This window comes from Microcebus murinus, chromosome 8, assembly GCF_040939455.1.
Source record: "Microcebus murinus isolate Inina chromosome 8, M.murinus_Inina_mat1.0, whole genome shotgun sequence".
NCBI lineage: Eukaryota > Metazoa > Chordata > Mammalia > Primates > Cheirogaleidae > Microcebus > Microcebus murinus.
This window is the reverse complement of record NC_134111.1, coordinates 94127688-94151026: the sequence shown is the minus strand read 5'-3', so window position 1 is coordinate 94151026 and position 23339 is coordinate 94127688. Positions and strand designations below refer to the sequence as shown.

Sequence of the window (23339 nt, the reverse complement as noted above, 5' to 3'; positions counted from 1 at the left end):
CAAAGAGAAGACCTAAGAACAGGCTGCATGACCAATTTTTGGTCAATGTAAATAATTCTAGTTAAAAAGCAACACAAAAAAATGATAAATGCTTGAGGCGATGGATATCCCAATTACCCTGATTTGATCACTACACGTTGTATGCTTGTATCAGAATGTCACAACTATCCCATAAATATGTACTACTATTATGTATCCATAACAATTAAAAAAATTTGAAATATCTGATGAGGTAGGTGCAATTCTGGAGGACACAGCATGGATAAATGTTGAGGATATAAAATCTTGAGTCAGACTATCTGTGTTCATTATCCCCTGACCTTGGGTTAAGTCTCTTAACTTTTGTGACTATTTCCTCTGCTATAAAATGAGGATAATAATACCACCCATCTCATTTATGAGTATTAAAAAAAAAAAAAGCAAGTGGCATCCTTTGGTAGGAAGAAGACCCTCCTATAAGAGAAGTACTCAAAACATAGGGTCAAGGATCTGTCGAAGTCTGATAGGGGGTTAGACTAGAAGACCTGTAACATCTCATATTACTCCATATGCCACATTTCTATAATCCACTTCAGGAGCCTCTAGACTGCCTGGCACAAGAATGTTTACTAAAATTCATTTAAATGCAAATAGAAATTGTATATCAAAACAGCCTCATTATTTTTGTAGATCGACCTTTTAGTAAGTATAGCCTAATATTTGAACATATAAAATACATTTGTATGAATATAAAAAAGGAAAATACTTTCTCCAATTACTCCCATCTGCAACCTTGGACTAATCAACAAATATTTATTAGAATGGGCAAAAAACATCAACATATACTACATAGAAAACAGAAACAAGTAAATATGCAGGGAAAAGTATCACCATGAAACGTTTTCTCATCCTTTTCACCCTATTGCAAAAGACTATTTATGTTTAAACATTAATTGAATTTCCAAACAGATACTGCTATCAGGGTGTATGCTATTTAAGATTCATACTTTTCATTTCCTCACAAAGAAACCTCTTCAGGAAATAGGTAATGAAAGCTCTGTTGAATGTCTTTCTCATTCAAGATTAATGTTCGAACTGTATCTTCTTACATTCCCAAAATATCCCTAAGCAGTCTCTGCCCAGGCAAACACCCTAGAACCAAATAAGAGCAAAATGCTTATAAGACAGCAACCTGCTGAGAAGTGATTGATGATATATGGTCCTTCCTTGACCTCGCCTAAGGGATTTAGGTATAATTTTCCACATCATATTTAAATATTTTCCCCGCAGTTCTTATGACCCTTTGTAATTAATGTTACCATTCCCTAATCGATTGGTGTCAAAGTTAATAATTTACCAAAGAAGTACAGAAGTATGACATATTTTACAAAGAAGACATGGCCTAATTCTTATGTGTCAGTTTTGATGTACCTGTGGCAGTTGGTGATCCTGTGATCCCAGGAGTGGCAACGGAAAACAGCCCGAGTGGCCGCTGCAACAGTGAGTTCATGATGGAAACAAGAAACTCCGTTGTCCCTCAGTGGAAATTTTTGGAGTGTTCTCTTCTCCTCCAACACAAAGCAATATTCTAAAACTGTGGATTGATATGAAATGAAAGATAGAAAGAAAAGCTCTGTTCTGAAAAACAAAACCCGGAATGAATAAGTCATGGCGATCCTTTACCTCCCCTGACAGCCTAACACCCAGGTGCTGAGTGATGGGACAGAGAGTGACATCTATTGTTCAGAAAGGTTTATGGGCAGGATCCACCAGCCTCGCTGAGCAGATTGTGCATTTGGCCCATGAGCCAAGGGTGACCTGTCTCCCGTGGAGGAGCGCACCAGAGCCCCTGAGAAGGAGCGATGGAGGCTCCTAACATTCAGCTGCTCAGAGTTATCCAGGAAATGCAGGCAGAGATCAACATGCTGGAGAAAGAGAACCAAGCGCTCCGGCTGAAACTGACTTCAAGTAATCAGAGAGCCTTGGGCTCAGGGGGAGAATCGGGAGATGAAAGGGAAGAAGAAGCACCTGGACATTGCCCAGCAACACTTCCTGGGGCCATTTCCACCGACTCAGCAGCACCAGCTGTGCAGGAACAACAAGGTACTCAGGCCCATGGTTCTTCGGGGCTGTGCCCATCTTTACAAATAGCCCCTTATAGTAGGTTCATTGTGCCCAGCACGTAACTGCAGAGTTTGGTAATAACAGTGGTGGGTTTCATCCTGTCCTCCTGGTGGATTAGCTTTGAATCCCTAGACAAAATTTTCTTTAGCATCTTCAAGCAACATATTTTAGCAATGTTAAACTACTTCCATATATGCCAGAAGGATAAGAATGACAGGTTTGTGGAAGTCAGTCACATGAGTAACAATGTGGGCCAGATGTGATGGCACACACCTGTAATCCTAGCACTTTGGGAAGCCGAGGCAGGAGGATCGCTTGAGGACAGGAGTTCGAGACCAGCCTGAGCAACATAGTGAGATCTCATCTATACAAAAAAATTAAATTAGCTGGGGGCATAGCACGCACCTGTAGTCTCAGGTAGTAGGAGGCTGAGGTGGGAGGATCACTTGAGCCCAGGAGTTCAAGGCTGCAGTGAGCTATGATTGGGCCACTGTACTACAGCCTGGGTGACAGAAAAAGACTGTGTCTCTAAAAAAAAAAAGAAGAAGAAGAAGAAAGAAAAGAAAATGTGTTTTTTCCTCTTTGACTTTAACCATTGAAATGCTGCATAGCAGAACACTGGCTCTGTGTATGTCAGATGGAATGCTCACTTATTAAGCTGGAACAGTACTCCCCAAGAGGTGAGTGTATGGCTACCAGAGTCAGACAGAGGTGCTTGCCAGTCATTTGTCACCCAGCCAGTTGACTCTGTGGTAGTTATTAAATCTCTTGAATCTTTGTTTTCTTCATCTGGAAGTGTTTCCGTACCTATCTCACCTGGTTATGAGGATTAACTGTCGTAATATGAACTAAGAACCTAGTATTGCACTTGGCAAGTGCACAACAAATGGCAGATATTGTTTCTTATCCATGTTTTATAAAGAACCTTACTGTCCTATATCAATGTATGTTGCACATAATTCAAGCCACTATACAGATGGAAGACTTCAAGACACAGCATCAATGTTTGATATATTCTAAAAATCAAATCTCCCCCCTTTTATGGGAATGACTTTTTTTTCTTAAGACAGAAACTCACTATGTCACCCTGGCTAGAGGGCAGTGGACTCATAACTCACTGTAACCTCAGACTCCTGGGCTCAAGTGATCCTTCTGCCCCAGCCTCCCAAGTAGCTGGGACTACAAGCACATGCCACGCACCTCACTAATTTTTCCTATTTTTTAGTAGAGATGGGGTCTCTCTCTTGCTCAGGCTAGTCTCAAACTCCTGAGCTCAAGAGATCCTCCCCCCTCAGCCACCCAGAGTGCTGGGATTACAGGCGTGAGCCACCACACCGGCCTGGGAAAGACTTTTCACTGTGAAGGTTATACACAAGGTCAGAAATCAGCAGAGCGAGAAACACATTCTACATTTGAATTGTCAGTAATTGCCTACACACAACATATTCAAAAAAATGAATATACATAATTAAATACTCAAAACTTAGCATCCGTCAAAGGCTTTAGGCAATACCATTGAGAGGTTCTGAACAGCTTGACAATGGAACAGGTTGTATTTACCAGTTGGTCCTCTCTGTTAGAGATGTTTCTCTCTAGTGTGGGACCCTCAAAGCTAAAAACAAAGTCTTTTCTCTTTTTGTAAATACAACGCTACATCTGAGTAGTTCCGTCTGCTGGTTATTGAATAAAACTGTAAAAGAGTGACCTATAAGGAGGCTAGACATTTTCCTGATTGAAATACAAGAAAGACATGGACATTTGTAATATATCTTTACTCAAGGGTTTCTCAACCTCTGCACTATTGACATTTGAGACTGTATAATTCTTTATTGTGGAGGTCAGTTTGGGGCATTGTAGGATGTTTAGCAGCTTCTCTGGCTTCTAACCACTAGATGCTGTGGTACCCACACCTCCCTCTCCAGTATGTCCAGTTATGACCATCAAAAATGTCTCCAGATATTGCCAAATGTTGCCTGGGGACAAAATCATACACACATAGCAACCCCCCCTGCCCCATTGAAAACAACTGCCATCCTCCAAAGGTAAATAACACTCCTTCAAATATATTTTCTATGATCCTAATAAGAAAGTAGTAGATCTCTGCCCTATTTTAAAACAAGTATTACACTTGTTCAAAGAACAAAAAGTATTGCTCTCTAAACTCTTAGCATCTAAACATCCTCAAGCTTAGAGGAGGTTAGAATATTAACAAGAGCTACACACACAATTGATATCAGACTTCTCCAGCGTATGGGTGGTAACTTCCAACACGAATTTTAGCATTAAGTGTGAGAAGGACTGGTGAAAAACATTTGATGAAATTTGGGGAACACTTGCTAGTTGCACCAATAAAACACAAAAAGACATGTGATTTAAATTTGTGCTTGGGAGCCCAGTTGAGTTACTTTAAATGATATCTGTCTGTTTCGTAAATGTGATGTGCTATTATTACAAGAGCAAATGACATAAGGAGGAAGAACATTGGCCTGAGCGTGAAGCACCAGGGTTCTATTGCCATTTTTGTAAGAGTTGTTCAACAGTGGGCTGATCACGTAATATTTCTGATCTTGATATCCTCATGTAAAAATGAATGGATTCAGCCAAACGTCTTATAAGGTCTATTCCAACTGCAAAATTCTATGATTCTATGAATGTAACTTGCTTTTATGATCACTCTCTTCATCTGTAAAATGGGGATAGTGACAGAATCTATATCTCATAGGACTGTTGAGAAGATTAAATGAGATAGCGCAAGTAAGATGCAACATAAGTTATTCAGTAGCAGTGTCATAATATCATTGGCTAGCTCAGAAAAATATTACTATTTGACTTAGCCATAACTGTTTATTAGTATGTTTAATTAATATATCACCAACAGCAATTCAATCATAGAAATCTGCTACCAGAAAGGAACTTTAGAGATTAGCCAGTAGAAACTTCCTTACTTTACAGCTGAGAAAACAAAACCCAGAGAGATTAAGCAATTTATCTAATCCTTTTTGGAAAAAAACAAAAACAAAACCTAAAAGCTGTTTTGTGAGGAGGAATGATGTAAAATCAGGAGTATGAGTCTCACTTTAAGAAAGGGAACAGTTGGAGAGGACCTGGAAGCGAATCACTCAGCTCTATAAGTTTTTCCATTTGTTGTATATGCAGTGACACAAAATGAGGCTTTCTGAGAGTGGAGAATCCTGCTTCCCCTCCAGGCACCTGAGGACACAGAGCTGTGCCACAGCTCAGGGACACAGCTGCTTGGTGATAAAATATAATGAGAATGCAGAGTGCCTGCTCAGAATGAATCCTTGCTGCATAGATGCACATGGAAACATCCGCAATAGTGTAGAAGTATTTGGCAGATGTGAAATCTAACCAGTGCTTTCAGGGATATTCCCCCACCTCTCCTGCCCTGCACAACCTCGCCTTGGGACTATTAGGAAAGAGGCAATTTGCAGCAGGGAAGATAAAAGAAACAAGTCTTCACAGGTAACCCCCAGCACTGCCAGACCTCTGATTCTCTTCAATCTGTTCGTATTCTTTGCTGGCAAATAAACTGCGTTTGGCAGTGACCTTTGAAATTGTTCTAAGGACCCTGGGATGTTGTGTTGAATATCGTTTCCCTTGTTAATGAGAAACTAAATGATACAGACTATTTGTTACCCAGCGAGATGAACAAAGAGTCTTTTTGCTAATCAGTCCCAAATTAAGTGTTGGTCCCAAATAAAAACAAACTTAAGGATTTTTAAGATCATCAGCGAAATCCCCTCTGTTGTGTTTCCCTACAATTCAGTATCAAGAGATTGTTTTGTAATCCTTTTAAACAGAAACTTACAAATCCGTTTTTAGATAATTATAAAAGTTATATACCATGGCCAAAGGGAGCATTTAAAGATAATTTATGAATAACAATTTGCAGTGAAGCACTTCAGATAGATTTGAACTTAAACTCCCCCAAGACTCTTGCCTACAATTCAGTCTTCTGTTCTTCCAAACTATACAAAGCCAAGGCAGCCTCCACTTTTTGCAATGGCCACGATAATTTTGTCTGCTTTCTGCAGACATGGGCAGTCAACGCAAACAAGAAGTAATTGTGGTCACTCTCAAAACCTAGCCACAATGCAGGGCTTGTGTACACCTCCTCGCCGGTGAACGGCAACACTGCGGTGTAAAAGAGCAAAGACTCCACAAACGTTTGTTCATAAAGTGCTCCAGAAAATGAAAAGCAACCATGATGCCAGCCAGCATTAGCCTCGTGGGTAATAACTGGATGTCCAAGTAGAGTCTGACAGGCCCCAGGTCACGGAGTTAGCAGTGTTAGAGCTGAGGTTCAGACACACCCACCCCCCTACAACAAAGCTCTTTTAATCCAGGTGCTTTAGTTACAAAGAACAGAGATTTGATTGACCTCAAGGAAAGAGTTTATTGGAAGACACTCGAACAGAAACAGAATGGGAAGCCATCAGAAATGAAAGCCATAAATCTCTCCATCTGCCGCAGGGGCACTTGAATGTCCCCCACACAGCATCTTTGCTTCTTGCCAGGAGTCCTGTTTGCTTTCATCTCCCATTTGACAGGCTTCCTCATAATGACTGTCCCCACTGAAGCCAAGACATGCAATCACGGGCCCGTTAGCAGTGACCAGTTAAATTACTGTGGCCATTCAGCTGAACAGACACTGTGGACAAGCCTGTTCTTCTAGAATCACGAGTGAGGAGGCCATCAAGAACTGATATCTCTAGAAGATTCATGTTCTTCCAACTTTAAGGTCTTAGTTTATCATCTGTATATGTCTAGGCCCCGGTTCTGATGCTATATACTTGGAAAGGTCTTCCCTGACCACACAACTGAAATAGCCTCCAAAGCCCTTCCTGTGTCTGTCTGTCTGCCCTTGTCCTCGTCTGCCTTATTTGCCTTCCTAGAATCTATTACTCCCTGAATTATATCATACATTGTTTGTTTGTTGATTGCCTGTCTTCCACATGAAAAGGTAAGCTCTGCACAGGCAAGAATTGTATATTGTTCACTACTATATCCTCATCTCTTAAAAAAAGGCCTGGCACATGGTCAGCACTCAATTAACATTTGTAAAATGAATCAATGAATAGATATCTTTTATGTAAAAAAGTACTGAAAAAACAATAGTTGTGTTAGTTTCAGTAAAGTACTATCATCATAATTTTCCATTCAGGGGTGTCATTAAGGATAGGATTATTTTTAAGTTGAATTTTGTGTCTTCTATACAGGCAATATCATGATTGTTAGACGGTATTCCATTTCCTCATCAGTTCATTCACCTGCTGTAAATGATCCCTGGAAAGCTGGGAAAAGACATCCAAATAGCAGAATTCTAGAAGCTCAGGGAACACTTAAATCACTGGCATGTTCTTCAATTAAGAAGCAAGACAATGAAAAAGAGCTATTTGCAGCAGATTCTGTTGCCAGCAGCAGTGCCAGCCAAAGAGCTTCTCCTGAACATGTTTTTGGTTGCAGGTAATGTACAATATGCCTCGGGTTAGTTTTATAGCCAGGTCCTGAGATGGTGACTGAGACGTTTCCCTGGATAAGTAAAGTCTTATCTAGTGAAGGAAACAAAACCAAACAGTATATGAGATCAAACTATTTTCCATCTCACTTATGTCCATTTCAGGAATCAAAAGAAACAAACATATTTGAGGTCAAGTGGCACCCTATAGTAGATGCCTCTACTAGAGTGGAAAACGTCAGTAATTCATTTATTCATCAAGCATTCATGATCATACTCTGAGCTAGGCACTGGTGATACCAGATTCAGCAAAAAGAAGCCATTGTATTTAGTGACAAAGACACACATGTAAACCGACCACTACAAGAAAGTGTGTGTCAGAGAGAAGGCACAGTTACCCTAAACGGGGGTCCTCAAACTTTTTAAACAGGGGGCCAGTTCACTTTCCCTCAGACCATTGGAGAGTGCGCACTGTGGGCCTGGGATGAGTCGGCTGCTAAGCAGGACAGACAGCAGCTGCAAAAACACCCAGAGAGCCGGATAAATGTGCTAGGTGGCCCATATGTGGCCTGTGGGCCGAACGTAGTTTGAGGACGCCAGCTCTAAGAGCTGAATGCAGAATTCCTCTTAGAGAGAGAACCGTTGCTCTGGAGGCAGGTGCTTTCATGGGCTTTGGAGGAGATTTAACAAAAAAAAGGACCCTTTAGGCATATCCTAAAAGGGTCAAGAGACAAAGAGAAAACTAACTAACCTGTTCTCTAAAACACATGAATTGATATGAAGGGACTTAGGAGCAGCCTGAGGACCAGAGGGATGTGAGACAACAGCTGAGAGACAGACTGGGGGGTCTTTAAGAGGCAACGTGGCCAGTGGAGAGTATAGAGTCAGGGCCTGTGTCAGGGCAAGACCACCTAACATCATGCGTAACTCACCTGCACCACCATGCTGGAGGGTGGCCTCCCCTCCCCCACACTCCACATAACTACTTTCCAACTCCCACTCAGGCCCCGATTCTAGCAAAGCGTCTGCACAGTCGTCTTGCGTGAGAAGGAGTAGGAAAATCAAGGAAAGGGGGTCTGGGTTTCATGATTAGCTTATGACAGGGAAGAGAAAGTGGAAAAATAGAGTTGTTGAGAGAGTGAGTGAGTCATCTAAATCAGCAGTGGCAGGAAATCAAATCAGGGATAACCGTAAGTAACAGGCCTGTAGGAATGCTAATAATATTGGAACGAGCACTGGACTTCCCACAGGGATGTGGGATACAGAGGTTGAGCCAGTTTTGTTTGAATCCCAAGACACAGGATGAAAACTGTGTTTCACTTGTGCAAAGTTCTGTTATAAGAACAGAGGGAGAAACCCGAGTCACAAAGGACAGCTGGATTGAGTCAGGCAAAGAAAAATGGAAAAGTCGTCCCAAGTAAAATGAAACAGACATGAGACTAGAAGAAGCCATGATTCGGGGAGAAGGGAATAAGGGTGGAGAATTGAGCAGGATCCATCATAAAAGGCCTTTCGTGGAATGCTAAAGACTATGCACATTATCTTGTAATTATTGGAAAGCTAGTCAAAAAAGGTCTTTTACAATTTTCAAAATGCAGAAACATTCAGAAACTAAATGTCACAGACACTAATGCATTCATCTGCAAAAGCTTTGTCATATTTGCTTCAGATGTTTTTATATATCAAAGAAATATTAATACAATATTTCTAATAAAGAGGAAGGTCTTATATTTCTTTCATCCCATCCTCTCCAGAAGCAAGTGCCTTCATGAATTTGGTTTCTATCTTTTCAGTCTAGGGTTTGTATACTTTTACGACATACATTCATTCATTCATTCATTCAGCAAATACATTATAGAGAGGGTATCGCATGCTGAGCAGGAATCTAGGCCCTGCGGATACAGCAGGAAACAAAATGGTCACAAATCCCTGCCCAGGTGGAGCTTATTTCTTTGTAACATAATAATCAATAAATATGAAAACCCGTAAAGTTTATATTATCTTAGATGCTGTGAAGTACTAAAGAGAACAATAAAGCAACACAAAGGGAAAGAAGGGTTAGGGGAGCACGCACTGATGATGCATCTGATACCCTGGCCAGAAACTGCCTCTCCAGGTGAGTAAAGAAGGAGAGAGAGACAGGAATCCCCACAACTGCTGAGGGGACAACCCCTCAGGCATTAAGAACAGCAGATGCAAAGGGCCCAGGTGGGAGCAGGACTGGTGTGTTCAGGAAAGCCAGGGAGGCCGGTGTGATGAGTGAGCGAGCCAGAGAGCCAAGGGTGGCCTTCCACTCTCTTCCGGGATTTTATTCTAAGCGAACTGGGATGGGTAACATCCTCTTTTTATTGCAAAAACTTATATATCTTGTTGGGAGCCCTGTTGTGAAAAGACTGTAAGAGAATAATACCGAAAACAAGGAGACCAGATTGAAAGCTATACAAATAATCTAGGCGAGATGCGATCATTTCTTGGCCAAAGGTGCTAACAGCGGATGTGGTTTCTTAATATGTTTTGAAGGTGGAGCCAACAAGATTTGTTTACAGAGCAAACGTGGGACATGCCAACAAGAAATGAACGCCCAACCATTGGGTTCCAGTGGCCATGTGTCTTCAAAGAAGGAAGACATAAGAAAGGCAGAAATATGTCCTTTACCTTTAAAATTATATATATATACATCTGAAGCTATATATCTGAAGAGATATATATACCTTCAGTTTTATAAAAGCACTAATTGTTCATTGTAAAAAAAAAAACTTGCAATTACAAAATATAAATGCAATATACAAGGTAGCAAGTACAAAAAGGAAAACCCTCCATAATCCAACTATCTGAATAACTACTATTTAGATTTTGATGGGTAATTTGTGTCTACATATTTTAAAATTGTACAGGATATATATTATAACGTTTTATTTTTTGCACTTAAACCATTACATGCTCACAGACCTACAATGCTAACTGAGAATTAGAGTGCTGTTAGTTTTTCCATTTCAGCTTATGTTATTGTCTATGACAGTTAAGGAACCTAGCCAGCATTTATAATGTATTATTTTTCTGAAGCAGAATGTTTTCCAACTTCCAAGCTGCCAACTAGTAAACTATTTAGAACACAATCCATTTCTAATGTGGAAGTTAGTTTAATTAGAAAAACTGAGCCAATTTCAGGATTATATTTAAAAAAGAAAGTCAGTATTGGCTTAAAATCAATGGCTGTATTGGCATAAAATCCACTAGATACAGATAACTATTGAGTAAGAATTAAGGGTGTATTTTTTAATTTTTATTTTGTCTTTTATGTTCTCAAGAATTAATTAGTAAAGTAACATGTCATGACATTATTCTCTGATTGTTTGGGAAATTATCTACTTACTAATGGCTTCCAAAGAATTTTACAGAAACTTATAGAGAACCAATTTGTTTAAACTGGCTTTTAAATCATATCAGACATCGTACCTAATTTCCTTGTGAACTTTTCCATTATTATGCCCAGAAAGCACTTTACAGAATAATGTCAATATTGATATCTCTAAGAATCAAAGCTCTCCAGAAACTAGAGATATGATTTTAATTTTTCTTTAACTTTGACATAGAAATCCAATGTTTTTCTCCTGTGTTTTAAAAAAAATCTCAGGCTGTTGACAAAGTTAGGAACAAGGATCCCTGTCAACAGTTAAAATTAGAAATGCTGTTTTAATCAGTTTACTGATAGAAGAAACCAAATACATTACAATAAACATATGATCTCCTTTTCAAACTCAACATGGTTAAGAAGCCAGCCTCTGGAATCAGGTGGCTAAAACCCCATCTCCATCATTTACAAATAATGAGGGCCTTGGGAAATGTTATTAGGTTGCAGTAGTTCACTCTTCTGTAAAAGGGGAATCATAATAGCAGTTGCCTCATAATTGTGAAGAATAAATGAGATAGTTGAGTGAATGCTTACCAAGTGGCAGTGGTTATTATCAGAGTTTTATGGATCCCAGTGTATGGAGGCACTGGCCTGCTTTCCTCCCAGAAGAAGGTGCAGATGTGTTTTCTAAGATACAGGCCACTAAATGCAATTCAGTGAAATTATGACCTTATCTACTAAAAAAAAAGGAGAACAAAATTGAAGAAACAGCAATCATTTTAAACTCTGTTCTTTAGACTGATTCCTAAGAGCAGTTTCTCTTGGTTTATGTCAAAATTCTATATAACAACTTTGGAAGTAAAAGAAGTGAGCAAAATGAAAGGTATAATCCTTCAGATTACACTGGGCCATTGCTCTTGCTCCTTTGTTCCCTTTATTGTTCAGGCACAATGGATATTCAGTCAACTCATAGTCAAAAGAGACAGATTTATCTGGATTATAAAATAATTGCCTCAAATTTCTGCTTTACTTCAGCTGAAGAGGTTTGATGTGAGAGACTCTTTACCTAAGAGTGAGATAGTCTCCAACTCTAAACTTCAAGCTCATAATCAATCCTCAGACATACAGATCCTCCCTGAAGAGTTTTACATTTTCCTTTTATCAGTACCATTCCTTGGGCTTAATTAAAAGGTCAATTCCAATATATATTCTTACATTATTGTTGAACAACTTAACAAAGAAAAGGATTATGATACATTTTAAATGAACTTTTAACACTGTAGGCAGTCTGTGGTGATTGGGGGGAAAAAACGGTAAATGTTCTGTATAAAAATCTCACTAAAAAGTCTTATTTTTCTTCCCCTTATTTTCCTTCCTGTAGCGACAAGATAAAGACAGTCAGTTTCCTGTTACCCAAGGATGTGTCTTCGTATTCCAAAATTTCCAGTTCTTTGAAATACTCACCAACTCAGACCACAAACCAGCTAAGTATCATTGCAGAATAGGATGGGTGAGTTGGTGAAATATAAGAAACAGTTGATTCCCAAGAGATGGGAGCACCAAGGCCTAGCCAGTTCCTACCCCTGCAAAAGACTCTAGCAAGAAGTCCAATAAGACACACAAACACTCAATGTCAGACCAATGGATTTGTTCAGCCAAGGAATAGAAGCGATCACTTTTTGTTGTTGCTGAATATTAAGGACTGGTGTGTGTGCAGTGGCTGTTGTCTATACAACATGTGAACATTAAATGTGATTGTGTGCTAAGTGTCCAGTCAAGGGGTGGGGAACCTTTTCATTTTGGAAGGCTGCATTAATTTAGCTATAATCAAATAAGGTCTTATTCAAGAAACTTCAATTAGATATGCTTAAAATGTATATTATTTTGTAAATATCTAATTACTATGTACTTAATAATTTCAAAAAAATGAAATTTGTTAATTTTAAAGTTAACTAACCTTTTAATGACTTTGTTGTGTCTGCTTTTCATTGTAAAGCATTTGAGTATTTGGTTACAGCATGGAGGTAAGCAGTTTCAGTTGATTCTCTAGATGAATATCATTCATTTGGGCACTTTACGGGCATCTTTATTTGGTTAAGTAGGAGAATTGGAGATTCACAGCAACAAGTGGCTACAAAGCAAGAAAGCATTCTTCTGGCACCTTGCTTAAGGCATGGGTATTCTACTGCATTTTTCCATATTTCAACTGGATTCTTCTTAGCATCAAATAATCACTTTAAAATGTCATCTACTGAGAGTTCAATCAATTCTATCTGTATTTCTTTAGGTGCCTTGGTAATATAATTAGATGAGGCTGAAATGCTAATTTCAGTGTGATGTCATGATTCTCAAAGTCAGTGAAGCTTTCATTGTATTCTCCAATTAATAGGTCTATAACAGCTGTGTATTCTTCAAATGATTTGCATATATCGTCCTGCTCATCGATAACCTTTGCTAACTGGGGAAAATGTTCATCTGAAATTTCCTTTTCAAGAAAGGTGTTTTGAAAAAAAAAAGAGAGCTTTTTTCAAAATGCATGTATTTTTTTTGCCATATATCAAATGTAGACTTAGTTTTACTTTGCAAAGAAATATTCAAGTCATTTTTTATTTGACATGATATTACACAGAAATGCTGCATTTCTATAGAAATCTCCTTTCAATAATTCACATTGCTGATTCTGTCCTTCATAAAATTTAACTATCTGTTCTCGCAGAGATAAAATTTTGGCTAACACCTGCCCTTGCAATAGCCAACACACTTTAGAATGATACCACAAATACACACTGAATACGTCATCATTCAGCTTTAGCATGCAAGAAACTGACAATGCCATGTTGCCTTTGCAAGGATATAGTTAACAATACTTATGACTCATTGCAAAATGTCACTTAAAATAGTAGCTTTAGCACAGAGATTTTGCTGATGCAAGATACAATGAAAGAAATGATAGGATCTGGACCTGTTTTTTTATCTGTGCAATAAACCCTTCATGTTTTCCTGTCATGGAAGGTGCACCACCTGTACATACACCCACTAAATTTACCAAATTCAGTCCAGCTTCATGCCATTTATCTTGAAAGTTATTGAAAATATCTATGCCCCATGTTCTGTTCACAGGAGTGCCCAAAGCAAGCATTTTCTCCATAGCAAAGAAAATTTCCTGTTATGACCCAAATGAAGTATAAAACCTGTGCCAAGTCAGTAGTATCAGTTGATTGATCCAAAGTGATTGAATAATTTATATTTCCCTTTTGAAGTATTACATAAAGTTGTTCTGTTAAGTTGAGGCTAATTCATGCTGCTGATCAGTTATGGTTCTTGAAAGAAGCAGTTGTTTGTACATTGAAATATTATCAGGATCTAAGCATCTACAACTTTGACAATGCACTCTTTCACAATTTCTATATCACTGAATGGCTTCCGTTTTTTCTGGAGTATATATGCTACTTTATAAGTTGCCTTAGTGACATTATTTCCAGGTCATATTGCTATTTGAAAGAGTTGTCTTCACTTTTGCTTTTCATCTTTTACTTTCTGCAATATAATCTTTCATGCTTCTCCCTCTAATTTAAAATATTTGTGGTCCCTATAAGGGTTATAATGCTGATGAGCATTGAATTTCTTTAATGTTGATATTGCAGCATCACAAAGCAAGCAAATCATCTTATCTTTAGCAGAAACAAGATAATATTGCAATTTCCAATCCTCATTTAAAAAATCTGTTTTCTCCCTTCAGTGTTCTCTTGGTCTTCTTTGACATGATGAACTCTTAAGCAGACAGAATTAAAAAATACAGTTGAGCTGTGCAACTATTCCCAAATTCCACTTCAAACAGAAACACAGTGCACCACTGTCAAAGGCTGATAACAGACTGGCATGCTTAATCCCCATAAACTCTCGCCAACCAGCCTCGTGTGGTAGTGGTACCAGTCAGGCAGGGGAAGTTAGAACTAAATCATGAGCACAACAGCCATCAATTTAGCCCTTATGGCTTATTAATGTTCTAATTGTGCCAGTCAATCTGGGAGGATTATTTCATTGAAACGTATTTTATTGTTTGGCATTTAAAATACATTCATTTTAAAAGTAAAATTAAAATATAAAAGTTGAACAAAAATGTATTAATAAAAATAAAAGGATTTGTTCTATAAACTTTGGATTCAGTCAAAAGGCCACACTTAAGGACCTAGAAGGCCACATGTAGCCTTAAGGCTGCAGGTTCCCAACCCCTGGTCCAGTCTCTGAGCTCCGCCATCCATCAGGAAATGTTGCTGTTCACATTGTAAGTGTCACCTCCAGATGAAGTGACAACAAGCCTAGAAAAAAGAAATTTTGTTTTTGATGGTATAAATGGTATAAAAGCAATAATAGTATAAAAGCAACAATTTTAATGGTATAAAAAAGCATAGTGACTATCCGTATAGTTCATTGTGTGTTGGCATCTCACTGACACTAGCTCATTTGGTCTTTAACAGACTGTGTCATAGGGCATAAGCACAAACACAGAAAATCCCCAAAGCCTATATTATGGACTGGAGAAACTGTGGGCTGGCTAAGAGCAAACACACTAAATCTGAATGGAAAGAGAGAAAAAAAGGTTCAGATAATCATTACTCAGAGGTTGGAAACTCTCAGAACTCCCCCAATTCCTGAACTTCTAGTCAACAAAATATTTCCCCTTCCTGGTAATAACAATCTCATTTCTCTTTTATTTATTTATTTATTTATTTGAGACAGAGTCTCACTTTGTTGCCCAGGTTAGAGTGAGTTCTGTGGCATCAGCCCAGCTCACAGCAACCTCAAACTCCTGGGCTCAAGCAGTCCTACTGCCTCAGCCTCCCGAGTAGCTGGGACTACAGGCATGCGCCACCATGCCCGGCTAATTTTTTGTATATATATATTTTAGTTGGTCAATTAATTTCTTTCTATTTTTAGTAGAGATGGGGTCTTGCTCTTGCTCAGACTGGTTTCAAACTCCTGACCTCGAGCAGTCCGCCCGCCTCAGCCTCCCAGAGTGCTAGGATTACAGGTGTGAGCCATTGTGCCCAGCCACAATCTCATTTCTGATACCAATATCCCTTTAAAACAAAGATCTTGTATTAAAAGCGCCAATGTGTTAAAATGCAGATGACTGGGCCCCACTCCAGACCTACTGGATTGACTAGGGAGATTGGGAGAAGGCAGAAAGAAGACCAGAAATTCACATTTGAAGCAAGCTTTCCAAGGTGATTTCTGCTGCACACCTGTACTTGTGACTCACTATTGTGCATACTAAGAAACATGAACCAGGGCTCACCAAACCTGACACCAAGTTGAAATGGAAGCAGTGATGCAAGGAAAGGATAGGAATGGTCCAAAATTCCAAACCATTTCTAAGAAGCGATTTTATGTGAGCTCTTAACGTTGAAGTTAAAAAATAAAAAATAAAAGAATGAACTTTAATAATCACAGGCAGATGCCTAGAAAGGAGACAGATGAAGTAACCAATGCCCTGAGGTAAAGTCACATAATAGGATCAAATGCTTCTTTTATTTATGATATTCATTTAAGATTAACAATATTCTCAACATTATAACAGATGCACAATAGGGCAAGGTTACAACCGGAGGGGAAAGATACAACTGAAATGTGAAAACACATTCATCTGGGGGAATAAAGGTGCACACTGAGTAGGTAATTACACTATTAACCCATGACAAGGCTGGCATTTTAAGTTTATGCACAATTATATTCTCTGCATATGTACAAAATGGGGAATTTCACCTTCACATGAGTTAAAAAGAAACATTGCTCAAATAACACATTTTTTAACATGACAACCATCCAAGTTATGTTGCAACTGTGAAAGTTATAGTGACAAATTACCAGCAGTGCCAAGCTCAATGACTGGTATGTAACTGACATTTCATCTATGTTCAATGAACTGAACAGTTACATGAATCTAACAGTGCCCAGTAAAAACTACTGCACCATCAAACCTTAAACTTTGAAATTAAATCCTTTAATATTATGATTAAAGAAACAAAGCTCCATTTCTGCTCCCTGGCTGGCTATAATGTTTGATAATAAGCCCTCTGACCATATTTTTAAATACAATGATTTGCAAAGAACAGGAAATACATCTCAGTCATGAACAGATCAATCTACTCCCCAAACTCCTGGTGGTATAGATGCAACTGGAAGTTAGGTGCTCATATGCCTACCAGGGACAGGCAAGTACCAGAAACGACTGGGGGACTCTGGAGAACAGACCCCATCTAATGGGAGTTACTCACCTTTGTGATGCTACATTGAAAAGTAGACATAATATTGCCACATGGCCTATTTTTTAAGAGATGTTAAAATCTGGGTTTTTATGCAAAATCTCCTGATTCATAAATACTGGTAAAGTGTTTAATTTTTTAAAAGCCAAACACAATATATATATACATAGGGGCCATATCTAGCCCCTGGGATAGCAGCTTTCAATTTCTGACTTAAATGAAATTCCTGAATATAGAACAAGAAAGTGGATCTTGAAAGCTACACTTATGATAATGGAAAGGGGAGACGGAAGGCTGAGGATGGGAACAGAGAATAAGAAGGTGGCACAGAAAGTGAAGTCTACTTGGATAAAAAGACTGAAGCTCTGTATCTTCACAAAAATGTGGCCTAACCCAGAGTCAAGACATACTTGCTCATATAACTGGCACATAATGTGAGAAAACACGAGCAGATTTTGTTTTAAAACTTTTTTCATTATACATTTTTATCCATTTTAGTTTTTCCACTTGTATAGAACCCTTGGAGGGACAATAATATATAAACAAAACAATCACTCTGGCTGATGTTTCTTCCTTTTAGTGGGGAGAGAAGATTCTAAAATCACAGGATCATTAGAACATTCAAGCAAAATTCTAGTCCCAGGTCACAATTTCATAGACTAAGCATAGATCAAAGAGGCAACCCCACTAGCCTGAAGTGACATGGTTAAGTTTGCAAAGCCAACACCAGACATCTATCTCCTGACTCCTCCTATAAGAGTTTTGAGCTGCCCTCTAAATAGGTGACACTAAGCCAGCCATCAAGTTGAACATGAAATTTGAGGCATTCTCAACAAGTGGAGATGATCTCAACTTTCTTCATGTCTGGGGTATTTAAGGATCAACTGACATCACCCACGTGGACACACTGCATAAAGCACTAAACAAATGAAAGATACTGTTGTTTTGTTCCATTCAAAACACAGAATCCCAACATATGCTTAATGCAAATCAATGTGTTAAGTTGATAAAATTTAGATGCAAACTTTTAGCTGTTGGTTTTTTCTGATCTTTTCTAGTTTTTTTCTAGCTCTTAAACTGAAGAGTCATCAGTAATAGATGGACAGCAGGACACTTCCCTAGTGCTGAGTCACACTCTAACCATAAAGAATAGTAAGGTGGAAAAGAGAGAGAGGAGGAGGAGGAGGAAGCCACTCATGATGAATTCTCGGTGGTCAACAGCACTACCAATAACGGCGCAAATTAATAAGCCTGTGGGTGATGAAAGCTGAAGATCAACAACTATGTTCAATTATTACCAAAGTACATCAACGTCTGTCAGCACTATGGGAACAAAAGTTCTCTGAAAAGGAACTTGTTCACTCCGGTGAAGAGTTTGCAAACCCAAATTAGGGAACCACAGCCTTCAATGTAAAGTGAAGGTGCCAGAGGACAAAGGGAAGGTGCGGGTTTTATAGCAAATCCTGGATTAAGCTTAAGCTCATTATCCAAAGTGAGGTGACACAAGATCAGAAAAATGGGCTTCACGTGTACTCACCATCAAATTGGTGCTGACTGATTAACACTATGGTGCTCAAACGGTGGTGGTGGTGTTCACCAGGGATTCGGGGGTTGAGGAGGGTAGACCCACATCTGAGGGTTGTGGTGAGCATTGTGGAGGGGAAGGGCATGCCTCTAACCCTTGCTAGGGAGAGGCAGAGATATAAAATGTAACCACAATGTTTGTACTTTCATATTTTCTTGAAATAAAATAAAATAAAATAAAATAAAAAAATTTCCATCCCAGGTTCCCAATAAGGTCCATTTATGCAAATGAAAAATTGAAACTTGCTTAGTTCTGATTGGTCAGTGCAACTGAGTTCTGATTTGTTGATACAGCTGAGCTCTCATTGGCCAAGGCAGGTGAGCTCTGATTGGTTGGTTCAAGTGAGCTCTGAAGTTTCAAAGTTGAACAGAGGCGTGAGTTTTTAGAGAATTAAGAGTATGTGTGGGAACTTTAGTCAACAAATGGCTGCCTGGCTCTATTTAAAGTTAAGGCCCAGTTAGCCACTTGGAATCTGTCTTGAAGGATTGGCTGTTTCAGGTTCACAATTTTTCATAGCTCTTTGCTTTCATAAATATGGCCTCCCACAAATTTCCTTTAACAAGTAAGCACATTGAAACAAAGGAAGATTAAACAAATGTGTTCAGGACCAAATGGCAAGCTCTGATAATTTTCCTAGCTCCCCAAGTTCTGTCTGCTCTCATTGCTTTGAGCTACTTCTACTCCCTAAACTGTGAATCTAGAATAAACTTAACCAGAAAGATAGCTGTGTATAGGAACAAGGTGAAACATTATGGAGTTCATTTTATTTCTAGTTTATACCCTAGAAAACATCTAAGGAACCTCTAAGAATCCTGAAGTCACAAGCATTGAGCTTGATACTTTTTACCATGAAAATTAAACACAAAATACAGTAGTAGTACCTTCTCATTATGGAAAATACTATCCAAAGAACTTAAAGCATGATGAAACAGTCTGGGAAAAAAAAGTATGTTACTGTGGCCAACAATGTTCAGTTATCTTTCTTCCTCAAGAGACTGAGTTCTAACTAGAATCTACTTAGAACTCACGAAAATCAGCAAGAAAAAATCAAATAACCCTATTAAAAAATGGGCAAAGGACTTGAACAGAAATTTTTCTAAAGAAGACAGAAGAATGGCCAACAAACATATGAAAAAATGCTCAACATCTCTAATCATCAGGGAAATGCAAATCAAAACCACAATGAGATATCACTTAACCCCAGTGAGAATGGCCTTTATCAAAAAATCTCCAAACAATAAATGCTGGCGTGGTTGCGGAGAGAGAGGAACACTCCTACACTGCTGGTGGGACTGCAAACTAGTTCAACCTCTGTGGAAAGCAATATGGAGATTCCTTAAAGCCATACAAGTGGATCTATCATTTGATCCAGCAATCCCATTGCTGGGCATCTAGCCAAAAGATCCAATGACACTCTACAAAAGTACAGTGTGACACCTGCACCCGAATGTTTATAGCAGCACAATTCATAATCACAAGGCTGTGGAAACAGCCCAAGTGCCCATCAATCCAAGAATGGATTAATAAAATGTGGTATATGTATACCATGGAGTACTATTCAGCTCTAAGAAACAACAGTGATATAGCACATCTTATATTTTCCTGGTTAGAGCTGGAACCCATACTACTAAGTGAAGTATCCCAAGAATGGAAAAACAAGCACCACATATACTCACCAGCAAACTGGTATTAACTGAGCAGCACCTAAATGGACACATAGGTACTACAGTAATAGGGTATTGGGCAGGTGGGAGAGGGGAGGGGGCAAGTATATACATACATAATGAGTGAGATGTGCACCATCTGGGGGATGGTCATGCTGGAAACTCAGACTTGTGGGGGGAGGGGGGAATGGGCATTTATTGAAACCTTAAAATCTGTACCCCCATAATATGCCGAAATAAAAAAAAAGAGAGAGAGAGCCTGAGTTCTGCCACCTGCTGCAATACTTCATTTTTAAATATCAATGCAGAAAAATTCACTCATTAAAGCTATGTTTGAAAAAGGATAGAGTCAGAGAGTACTCTTTCTTGTATAGGGATGATGAGTACAGAGACCTGTTTCACCTTTAATTTTTCTGTGGTTTCTATCTTTATCATTAGTGCCCCAAGACAGTCAAAATATTTCATGACTACAATAATCTGCTCACAATTAGTTTTCTAAAAGGTGAGAGAAGAAAGAGTGAATTAATTCAGCTTCATACATATATATTTAATCGTTTGGCATTGTTAAAACTACCTTGAAAAATTGAACTCGAAACACCATTCACCCTAAACTCAGAGAGAGATGAAACTTGTTCCTGTACAGGTTTTTCTAAGAGATAATTCTCTCTGCAAGTCAGATTTCCAGTCAGGAAATATCTTCTCATTTTTCCTTTTCCTTTCACTAGAATTTCTCCCTCTTTTAGTCACTTCAAAATTCTAATACTTGAGATGTCTATGTCCAAGAATCAACGAAAAGCCTATACATTACAATGGCAAATTCATTCTGTCATCTACTCAATACCATTTTGTGAAAACCATATACACACTCATCTTGGTTAAGAACATTCTAAGAAATACAGCAACCCTCTTCTTTAAGGAGCACAATTATCAACCATGATTTTGCTCATTCCTGAAAATTGTCCCCAACTCTACTCAGAATTAATTCCCAAGCCCACACCCTTTCTTCTTCCTTTTCTTCCCTAGGCTTGAAGTTTTTTTATTTATACAGAGTTACTTCAGATGAGGAACTCACTTCTGACAGAAAGACGGACATGCAAAACTTGCTAAGTAGGAGAAAATTTCACTCTCTAAAACACCCAGAAGATGCTTGATTTTTGAAATGCCATTTGTCCAACAAACCCTGTCCTTTACTATAAGAAAACCATTTGGCACTGAAGAGCAAAAGAGTGAATGAATAGCCCAGAAACAAATAACTCTTTGGCCCACTTGCACTAGAAAAAGCAATTTGCTAAATGGCTCATAATCACATGTAACAGTTAAATGTGCATCCAAGAAGTTAGCCAATTATTCCCTTCTTAATTATATTATCTTATGTATTAGGTAGATGATTTTATATTGTCCACTAAAACTGCCATGATGCTTGGTTAGGGTCCTGTCTGGATCACTGCGTGGGAACCTGCCACGGCATTCAACACAAAGGCTTCTTCCTCTCTCAAAACAGGAACAGCCCCCGCAACCAATCTGCCCTGTCCTACCCCAAGTCGCTCAAGGGTTCCTCCCCAATACTTGTTCCTTTCCTTCCCCTAGTGCTTTACATTTCTAGGCTTGCGCTGAAGACTTGTTCCAGTCCCAGGAATTTACCATGTAAAGAACCTCTTCAAAAGACTATTCCAAGAAAAGCCAGCTCTCTGAACACTGCAGCTCCAAGACCAGGAAGTACCTCCACCCTCTCAGCCTTCTCTTCTCAGTCCCTGAAACTTCATGTAAAGCAGTGGTTCTCAATCTTGGCTGCAAAATAAAAGGAACTGGGCAGAGTTTAAAACTCCCATCACCCAGGCTGCACCCAGGACAAGTATGCCAGCATCCGTGGGGATGGGCCTTGGCGTCAGTATTCTTTAAAGTTCCCCTCCACCCACTGGTGACGCCAACGTACAAGCAGGCTGTGGATCACTCTTGTGAAGGTAAGGGATTCTAAGCCCAGCCCTGCTTGTCCCCAGTGTTTCGGCAGAAAGTGCACAGGCCTTGAAATCAGACAGGACAGTCCCGGGCCCTCAGTCCTGCCCACCCATTATGATCTTAGGCAACAGGAATGGGCCTCTTTAAGTCTCAGTTCTCTCCTCTGCAAAGTGGAGATATGCTGATATTCCCTGACTCACAGGGACTTGAGCTGAATGATGTAAAGCACTTGCTGTGATACCTAGTTCCCAGGAAGCACTCAGGAAACAATAGCAGTAGTTGTAGCAGTAACATTATGTATAAGACATAGTTTTTTTCCTACAAGGAAAATTAAAGTGGAGGTTCATTCTTAATCCGAGTCCTGCTCAGGGAGTTAGTGGCTAAGCACCCCTCAGAAACCCCATCTCCTGACTCACAGCCCCACACCCCTTCCAAGGCATGACACTTCTGTCCTAGATGAATTCAGCCCTCCCGTCACTGTTCAGTGGCTACAGACAATTTATGCTGTAAATGAGACTGAACACAGCCCCAAAGTTCTTTCCCATGGGAAATATTGTTATGAATCTATTTTTTAATATAACACTTACAAAATTCATTTTTGTACTCACCAGCAAATTGGTATTAACAGATCAACACCTCAAAGGACATATAGGAGTAACATTTATCGGGTGTCGGGAGGGTGGGAGGGGGGAGGAGGGGATGGGTGTATACAACCACAACGAGTAAGATGTGCAACATTTGGGGGATGGACACGTTGAAGCTCTTACTCGAGGGGGGAGGGGGGCATGGGCAATATATGTAACCTTAGTACTTGTACCCCCATAATACGCTAAAATAAAAAATAAAATAAAAAATTCATTTTTTTTTTTTTTTGGTCAAAGACTGGAGCAACTTCAAAAGTTTTCAATTAACTCCCAGTCATTTCTCATCAGGG

General features: G+C 39.1%; 1 protein-coding gene across 1 annotated transcript; it reads left to right on the top strand.

The window, feature by feature from the left end:
- The first annotated feature begins 1841 nt into the window (after positions 1–1841).
- CCDC195 (coiled-coil domain containing 195) lies at positions 1842–12439 on the top strand. Its single transcript, XM_076005378.1, has 3 exons — positions 1842–2082; positions 7344–7590; positions 12316–12439. Exons 1-3 carry the CDS (start codon positions 1842–1844, stop codon positions 12437–12439), a joined length of 612 nt encoding a protein of 203 aa, XP_075861493.1.
- The last annotated feature ends 10900 nt before the right edge of the window (positions 12440–23339 follow it).

Excerpts from the sequence above, each read along its gene's own strand:
- CCDC195 (XM_076005378.1), top strand. The coding sequence starts at position 1,842 with ATGGAGGCTCCTAACATTCAGCTGCTCAGAGTTATCCAGGAAATGCAG. Across the intron at positions 2,083-7,343 it reads AGCTGTGCAGGAACAACAAG|GCAATATCATGATTGTTAGA; the intron begins GTACTCAGGCCC and ends TCTTCTATACAG. Across the intron at positions 7,591-12,315 it reads GAACATGTTTTTGGTTGCAG|CGACAAGATAAAGACAGTCA; the intron begins GTAATGTACAAT and ends TCCTTCCTGTAG.